Raw genomic sequence first — 8,600 nt, 5'->3', positions numbered from 1 at the left:
GCACCGATTAAATCGGTGCGAGTATTAAGGGACGGAGGAATAGCAAATTATGAAATTAATAACACTTTTATCTATTCTTTTGTTTGACCCACAATTTTTCAATTTTTTTATCATTTACCTTTTTTATTTTATTTTGGGTGGGTTTCATCATCCCTCATAGGAGACGCGGAGACGGTCGGTCAGACTCCGACGCGTGGCGAGCCCCGTTTTTAATGGGACCCAAGAGTAATACAATAATAATAATACTAAAACAAAAAGCAAGAAACAAAGTGGGGATTCTGATTTTCATCTGTCCCATCACACAGCTGCTACTCCACTCTGACTTTCTCTCTCCTCCTCCACCCAAAATCAGCACTCTTCTTCTTCTTCTCAGTTTATCACTCAAGTTCTCCGCTCCACTCTCTGTCCTACTCCTCTTTCCTCATTATTTTGCGTCCTCTCTTAAAACATGCAATTTCTCAAAATTAAACACTTTGTAATTCTGTAAATTGACCAAAAACCAGAACAATGAGCTCCAGAAAAACAACCATTTTTGGGTTAAGCTTATGGGTTATTTTGGGTATTTGTGTTGGAGCTGGAATTGTCCTCTTTCTCTTCTTAATTTCTCTCTGGTTCATCTCAAGGCGCAACAACAACAACAACAAAATCAAGAATGCCAATTATATTTTGGGTTTAACTCAAGCTCAAACTCAAACTCAAAAACCCATAATCCCCAACATTTCCAAGGAAATTTCAGAAATTCGAGTTGAAAGTCCAGCATTGGTAACGGGTATTGCGTCGAACCAGAAGGCGGTGGTACAGATTGAGGAGGGTCCGATTGGGCATAAAAGGATTCACATAGAGATTGGGAAGGACCACAGGATATCGTACCCGGAACGAGTAACCGGGTCGTCGTCTTATGGGAGCGGGGAGCAAAACGGGTTGTCAGGTCCTGAAGTATCGCATTTGGGTTGGGGACATTGGTACACGTTGAGAGAGTTGGAAGAAGGTACAAATGGGTTTGGTGATGAGAATGTGATTGGTGAAGGTGGGTATGGAATTGTTTATCATGGGATTTTGAGTGATAATACTCATGTGGCTGTCAAAAATTTGCTAAATAACAGGTTTCTTCTCTCTCTATCCTAATCTTTCGTTGTGTTCTTTCTAATTTTGTACTGTAATTAAGTTTTTGTTTTTGTTAGACTGTAATAGGTTCTGGGCTGTTTACATAAATTGTTTCTATGTATAGCTGAGTAATGCCTGAATGTATGTATTAAGGTTGACTATAGAATGTTTAAGCTGGTGTTGCCGTCGGCATTTCTTGGATTTATACTCAAGATCTAGTAGTTTAAGATGCATGTGTTCTCAAATGGGATGAAGTTTCCTTAATTTAGTTATGGGATGTTGTTTTTGTGGCGGTGGCATTTGAAACTTAAATTTTGCATATACATCTAAATAGACTAGAGGGGATGCATAAATGAGAAATTTTGTCAATTTTAATTGACAAATTATTATAAGTTTGCCAATTAGTATATGGAAGGAATAAAGGATGTGCTTCTCAAGATGTTTGAAAAACTTAAGATAGATTTGGCCTGCATTTGAGATGATAAACTAGCTCACAGATTTTATACTATGTCTGATGTTGCATTGGATTGTGGTTAAATTACTAAGCTGACTGAATATGGTTAAACAAACACATAAATATATTACAAAGTCATGTAGCAAACATGTTTTGGCAAAAATGTTTTATTTTTTGATTCATGTCATTTTAATCCATTATAAATGAAATTAATACAAGTAGTTAGTACAATGTAGGTTAAAATTTTCTCTTCATGTATATAATTTATTTATCTTGACCATTGGCATTTTATTTGTAGAGGTCAAGCAGAGAAAGAATTCAAAGTTGAAGTGGAAGCAATTGGACGTGTTCGCCACAAGAATTTAGTCAGATTGCTTGGTTATTGTGCTGAAGGAGCTCATAGGTATCTTTATGGAGTATAATCTAGCTTTTGGGTCAGAGAGTTATTTGCCTTTTGTACATGGTTTAGTTTCAACTTTTTTGCTTCAATTGCTGATCAACTTATCATACTTGTTTAAAACCTGGTTTATGCTACTACATACTATGATGATTAAAAAGATAACTTATTGTTGTATCTGTTTAATTAAAGGATACTTGTATACGAGTATGTAGACAACGGGAACTTAGAGCAGTGGCTTCATGGAGATGTGGGGCCTTTTAGTCCTCTTACATGGGAAGCTCGCATGAACGTTCTGATTGGGACGGCAAAAGGGTAAGAGCTAGCTGTACTTAGTTAATCTCCTGTTAATTATAACAGAAAGGAAATTAATGAATGACTGTAGATTGACTTACTTGCACGAGGGGCTGGAGCCTAAAGTGGTTCACCGGGACATTAAGTCGAGTAACATATTGCTTGATAAACAATGGAACTCGAAAGTGTCTGATTTTGGCCTAGCAAAGCTCCTGGGATCAGAAAAGAATTACGTGACAACCCGTGTGATGGGAACTTTCGGGTTAGTTATTTATATTATATTAATTAATGATGGAAGTGTGAATTTAAGTTGGTGATCACTTTGGTAATACTTAAATCAAAATTTAAATATTGGTTGTGTGTAGGTATGTTGCTCCAGAGTACGCGAGTACGGGTATGTTGAATGAAAGAAGTGATGTGTATAGCTTTGGCATTCTTCTAATGGAGATCATTTCTGGGAGAAACCCTGTGGACTACAGCCGCCCGGTTGGAGAGGTTAGCATTAATTTAGTTATTTTCAAATATGTCACTCTGTAACTGACTTCACATGTTCACAACCTTGCATATGATGATGCTCTTTTATAGTTAAAAGGATGATTTTACAATGGCTACACCTGTTTTGTAGCCAGCCACTATAAACTTTTAATCTTGACACCATTTATATAGATATGTCAAATCTACACAATTCATTTTCTATTGACTTGACTTTTAAAATGATTTATTTTTCTTTATAAAAGAAATTCATTAATAAAAATATAGATTGAAATGAAAAATAATTTATTTTCCTCTTCTCTCTCCATCTACGAGATGAACATTCATCTATGTCAATTTTTTACAAGTATTAATTTGTGCATACGGTTTTTTTTTTATATATATATATCATGTTCAACAAAATTGCATACTCTGATGACTGACGAGTAGAAGAACACCATGGGATTCGTTCAAACAATATATGAAATAAGAACACAGTAGAAAGAAGAACAATAAAAACAATACTCCGTATAAAACTCAAAAAATAATTTCAACAGTTGTGCAAGAGCAATTAGGGGATACTCTGTAGTTTTTAGAGTAGGAAAACCCATATTTATATGTGCAGATTGTTTTAAATACTTTTAATCACAAAACTGATGATTGTTGGGTGGTTTTTATGTTTGACGATTGTGCTTCGATGATGTAAGAATGAACTACGGAGTATGCAGCATTCCTTACATTTTCTGGAAATATTATGATCAAATTAATAAACGGATAAGAATAAATTTTAGTTTTAAACGGTTGGGATTCCCTCTCATATCCTTCAATTCCATACATTTGCAGGTGAATCTAGTGGATTGGCTGAAACAGATGGTTTCAAAGAGAAATGCAGAGGGTGTGTTGGATCCTAAATTACCAGAGAAGCCATCTTCAAGAGCACTGAAGCGTGTCTTGCTAGTAGCTTTACGTTGTGTAGATCCAAATGCACAAAAGCGTCCAAAGATGGGTCATATAGTACATATGTTGGAAGCTGAAGAGCTTCCTTTCCGCGATGTGAGTTTGCACTTTGCACTTTGCACTTTGCACTTTGCACTTATCTTGTCATTTTAACCCCAATTTCTAATAATTATCATCTTTTCTTTTCGATACAGGACCGTAGAACTTCACGGGAGCACTTAATTTCAGGTCAGAGTACTGCAAGAGACAGAATGATGATTGAATCAGGAGACAGTAGCGGATACGAAAGTGGTGTCTCAATTTCTAGATTGCCATGGAGAAAGCAAGAAACAGTGGAAGAGAACTAAATGTGTGTGGTTTGTATAGCTAAGTAATTAATTACATGTTCGCTTGCATTCACTTGAACACAAGTTCATATTTGAACTGTAGGCAACTAATGAGTAATGACTTAATCTGTTCAATTCAGTGAAATCACTCCATACAGTGATACCACCATTTTTGTGACCTTTGTTCTTCCTAAGTAATTGTATTTGAGGGTAGAAATACACAGAGTAGAATTATGGTTCAGATGCTAGATAGGTACTGTACTTGCACTCTGAAACATTATGTGTTTAGGATTTATGTAACTATTTAATAATGTTTATACGTAGTTTGGAACGAAAGGAACATAAATATTTTGGTACGTTTTAAATGAAAATATTAACTGTAAATATAGAAGAGTTTTAAACAAGAAAATCTTTGTTAATAAATAAAATGAATTTAATCAATCCTAACACTTATAAAGTCTCATACTTTGGTTACTATTCGCACAATAGTGAATTACCTTAATTACCCCCAATTTCCTTCATGTTTATATTTTTGTCTTTTCCTTAAGAATAGAGTACTTACGGTTATAACCTTTGCCTTATTAATGTTGTCACGATTGAAGATGCGACATTGTGTTAATATAATTAGAGGTTTTTGTGATTCTTTATTGGTTTTCTAATGACGGGTTGTAAAATTTATGCCTTTCCTCATTAAATAGTTTCATTAATATAGAAGCACGTTGTTAATGTTGCCTGTGGAATGCTACAATAACAATTGTAGTGATTTTAATGTTGCTTGTGGAATGCTACAATATCAATGACACTAATGTTGAACGTATTTACGATTTCGTATTATCAATTACATGCAAATCGAACTTTAGCATTGCTAATCTAGGATTAACGTAAACTTGTACATGACATTCTTTTACGTGACACTTATGCAAAATAAGTTTGTATACCTTGGGGGATCGTGCGCGTTAGCGCACGGTCCAACAACTAGTAAATATAAACATAGGATTCTGATTTACATTCTCCTTGTTTCTCAAGCAAAAGATTTTCCATGATCCTTAAAACTCTCCCCAGTATTTTCATTTAAACGTGCAAGTAGTGTTTTGATTTGGTCTCCCCTGTTTCTCTCCAACTATGCCCATGTTACTGAGCAGTAACAGTTAGTGGGTAGTTGAGGGGAACATGGTTATCCAACCTTAGGTAAAACTCTTCTATAAAAGGAAAAGAGTTTTTGCTTTTTAAAATACAACTGATCTCTGCAAAATATATCTTAAAAAGCTTAAACGTTTTAAAAGAATCAGTTTACAAAATAGAGTGTTACTTGAGTTCCTTATTGCTATAAACTTTATTATGTACTAGAGTTTTTCTATCAAATTGTATTTTGGGTTTAAGGGTTGAGTGATCCTTGAGTGACTTAAAGTTAAGTCAGAGAGAGAAAGTGTAATACCCCGAATTTTTAAAACTCGATTAATTATGCTTAAGTATTTTTATTTAGTTTAAAATCGTTTTAAATCCTAAATTCGAACTTTATTGTAATTAACGAAGTTTTATTTCGCTTGAATTTTTAATATTGTTACACGAATTACTATTTTTAGATTTTATAATTTAATTTCATATTTACAAGCTTAATCTTAATATTTTCGGATTTTAAATAATTTCGAAAAGTTCTTATCTTTATTCGAAAACTAAACTTATTTTACAAAAGTTTTATTTCACGATTTATTTTTTCCAGATTATATTAATCTCGTATTTTCGAGAATAATTACGTTTTAAATATTTCGTACGTTTTCGTTAACGACTTATTCGGAAAATAAATTCAATTACTTGCACGTTATAAATATTATTTTCGGAAATTAATTTAGTCAAGATCGTTATTTTAATTTTAGTTATTAGTAATTTAATTCTGAAAATTAGCCCAAAAATTACTAAACTACCCTTATTAGCACCTAAATGAAACAAAGTCAGCTTCTCTTTTCTCTTCTTCTTCCTCACGTCACTTTGGCCATGGAAGTCAAAAGCTCCACTTTCTACTTGTCACAACCTCAAGGCAACTCAATCTACTTGTCACCACCATATTGCAATTCAAACCTTACTCATCAAACCTACTTGAATATCTGGAAATCTAGAACTAGAATAGCTCATCTTATTCATCAATTTCTTTGATTCAATCTCTTCCACTTGTCAATACAATCAAGCTGAGTTGTTGCATCTATGGAGCACCATAACAACTATAAATAGCTGCTCAACCATCCCAAATGAAACACAAATCAGATTAACCACTAATTCCTAATTCACCATTAAAATTCCTTAAAATTAATTCAAGAAATTTCCACCACCACCACCACTTACTGCTGCCGCCACCACCACTTCCTGCCACCACCACCCTGACCGCCCAACACCACCACGACCACCGCACACCCTTTCGCCACTCGTCGTCCTCCACGCCCAGCCTCCCCTGCCTCCATCTCCTCTGCGCCCATCCCCCTCCGTCTTCCTCTCTTCCACGAAGCCACGCAACTGCCACCACCCAGCACCGCATCTCCCCCGCAACCACCATCACCAGCCCACTGCGCCGCTCAGACCCAACCACAACTCCCTCCACCTTGCCGAGCAGCGACACCTGCAACCCCTCCTCTCTCATTTTCGGCTCTGTTCTTGCTCTCTTCTTGGTCGTTTTTTCACAAAGCCAGGAAATCAAATTCCAAAACTCTGGCTAATTAAAAAAAAAAAAAAACAGTTGGAGGCTGGCCCAATTCTAACTACTTGGGCTTTGGTAAGACCTATTTTCAGTTTGAGAACTTTTTTTTAATTTTATTCATATTTTCGAATAATTCAACATTTGTTTTATATAAATGATTATTAGTAATTAATTGTTATTTCCAGGAAAAAGAATATGTTTTACTTTTACTAAAATAAGTTACTAACTTGATTTCAATTGGAATATAATAATATTATATAATCGAGTTATGACTTTATAAACTAAAAATGTTATATTAGAAAATATTAAATTTTACAATATTTATAGTTTTAATATTCATTCAATAACTTAATTTTTTGAAAGAATTCGGACTCGGAGCTCAGAAAGAACGAACCAAGGACAAAGCTTAACGTAACGCGGAATTAAGGTAACGGCTATTGCTAGTACCCGCAATTCCCTTATAAATGCGATTATGAAACTATAACGTTATGATTGTTTTATGAACTGAATGTTTTAACATGTTTTATTGAATTGCGGCAAATGAATTATGTTTTGATTGAATAATTTATTATAATATGATTTGATGGAATTATTCCTTATTTCATGATTGATTGAATTTCTTATAAAATGATATTATGATTGATTGAATTTCTTATAAAATGTTGTTTATAAGAAACCATGAAAAGAAAGGATGTTTGATCGTATGATCCAAAGGAAATATGTTACTTCAACTGAAGTAAAAAGGCAAAAATGTAAAATTAAACGAAACATGATAAATGAAAGTGAAATACCTAGCCCGTTTGGCAGTATATGTTCACAGGTTACGATTCTCGGTCATGCATGTACTCATGGGGCATCCGCCCATTGAGCCAAGGCTCTCATGTTTTCGGGCCAAGGCCCCATGTTTTATGGACAGCGGTCCATCGCGGAAGACGTTCCACCATGTCATACTTGCCACGGCTAGCATGTGCACTCAAAAGTTATTGAATGAACTAAATAAAGGACTTTATAAAATATTTTAAATTATTCTATTCTCCCTATGTTATTAAATAAAATGAATTGAAATGAATTTACGCTGCTAGAATAGTTCGTTACCGAGTCTTCGGCTCACCGTTTTTGTTTTCTGTTTTAGGTACTGCGGGGATCAATGGAGACGAGTAGTGGCGAGGAATTTCACTTGAATAATATTCACTTAGTTTATACTTAATGTTTTAATAGTTTAATTAAAGACTCTTAGTAAGTTATGTACTTTTATTTCGGTAATATAAAGAATTATTATAATAACTTTTGGGATTTAATAGCTTATGATTGATGGTTGCCTTGTAATTCCCAATAGGGAGTTACGGCAGGTAATGTCCCGACCAAATTAGGTTAATTCCGCTGCTAATTATGCTTTAATAATTGAATTAGAGGTCGGGGCGTTACAGAAAGAGTGACTTAGAGTTAAGTTAGAGAGAGAAAGAGTGACTTAGAGTTAAGTTAGAGAGAGAAAGAGTGACTTAGAGTTAAGTCAGAGTGAGAAAGAGGAGCACAATAATCGACGGGGATTGTTGTGGGGAACTCGTGTTCGAGAGGAACTCGAGTTAAAGAGTGTATTTGTAATAGAGGTATTACATTAATACAAAAGAGTTGTGAGGTTCTTCTTGACCTAATCAAGAAGGTTCCTCAGTTTCATATCTTTCTCCGCTTATTGTTCTCAGTCTCTTTATTGTTAAAATTCCGCAAGAAACTTACCCAAGTTCCCAAGAAACAATTCACCCCCCTCTTGTCAAGTGTTCCTACTGAACTATCAATATAGTTCAAATACAAAGAACATATTGTTCATACCCAAAGAACATATAGCCAATGAACATATAGTTCAAATCCATAGAACATATAGTTTAAATATTTCACTAGTACATGTACATTGAT

The 8,600-nt window shown here is 34.6% G+C and overlaps 1 protein-coding gene and 1 long non-coding RNA gene across 2 annotated transcripts; both read left to right on the top strand.

Moving 5' to 3' along the window:
- The first annotated feature begins 277 nt into the window (after positions 1–277).
- Positions 278–4,349, top strand: LOC110798155 (probable serine/threonine-protein kinase At1g01540). Its single transcript, XM_022003318.2, has 7 exons — positions 278–1,103; positions 1,857–1,961; positions 2,148–2,270; positions 2,341–2,511; positions 2,615–2,744; positions 3,564–3,773; positions 3,872–4,349. The coding sequence occupies exons 1-7, from the start codon at positions 508–510 to the stop codon at positions 4,022–4,024; spliced, it is 1,488 nt and encodes a 495-aa protein (XP_021859010.1). The 5' UTR covers positions 278–507; the 3' UTR covers positions 4,025–4,349.
- Positions 4,350–6,078: 1,729 nt separating this feature from the next.
- On the top strand, positions 6,079–8,214 carry LOC130459239 (uncharacterized). The gene is made up of 3 exons (XR_008918488.1): positions 6,079–6,764; positions 7,053–7,116; positions 7,822–8,214. It is a non-coding gene; the product is annotated as an uncharacterized lncRNA (long non-coding RNA).
- Positions 8,215–8,600: the final 386 nt, after the last annotated feature.

Source organism: Spinacia oleracea, chromosome 4 (assembly GCF_020520425.1).
Source record: "Spinacia oleracea cultivar Varoflay chromosome 4, BTI_SOV_V1, whole genome shotgun sequence".
Classification (NCBI taxonomy): Eukaryota; Viridiplantae; Streptophyta; class Magnoliopsida; order Caryophyllales; family Amaranthaceae; genus Spinacia; species Spinacia oleracea.
This window is presented reverse-complemented; position numbering and strand designations above follow the sequence as displayed.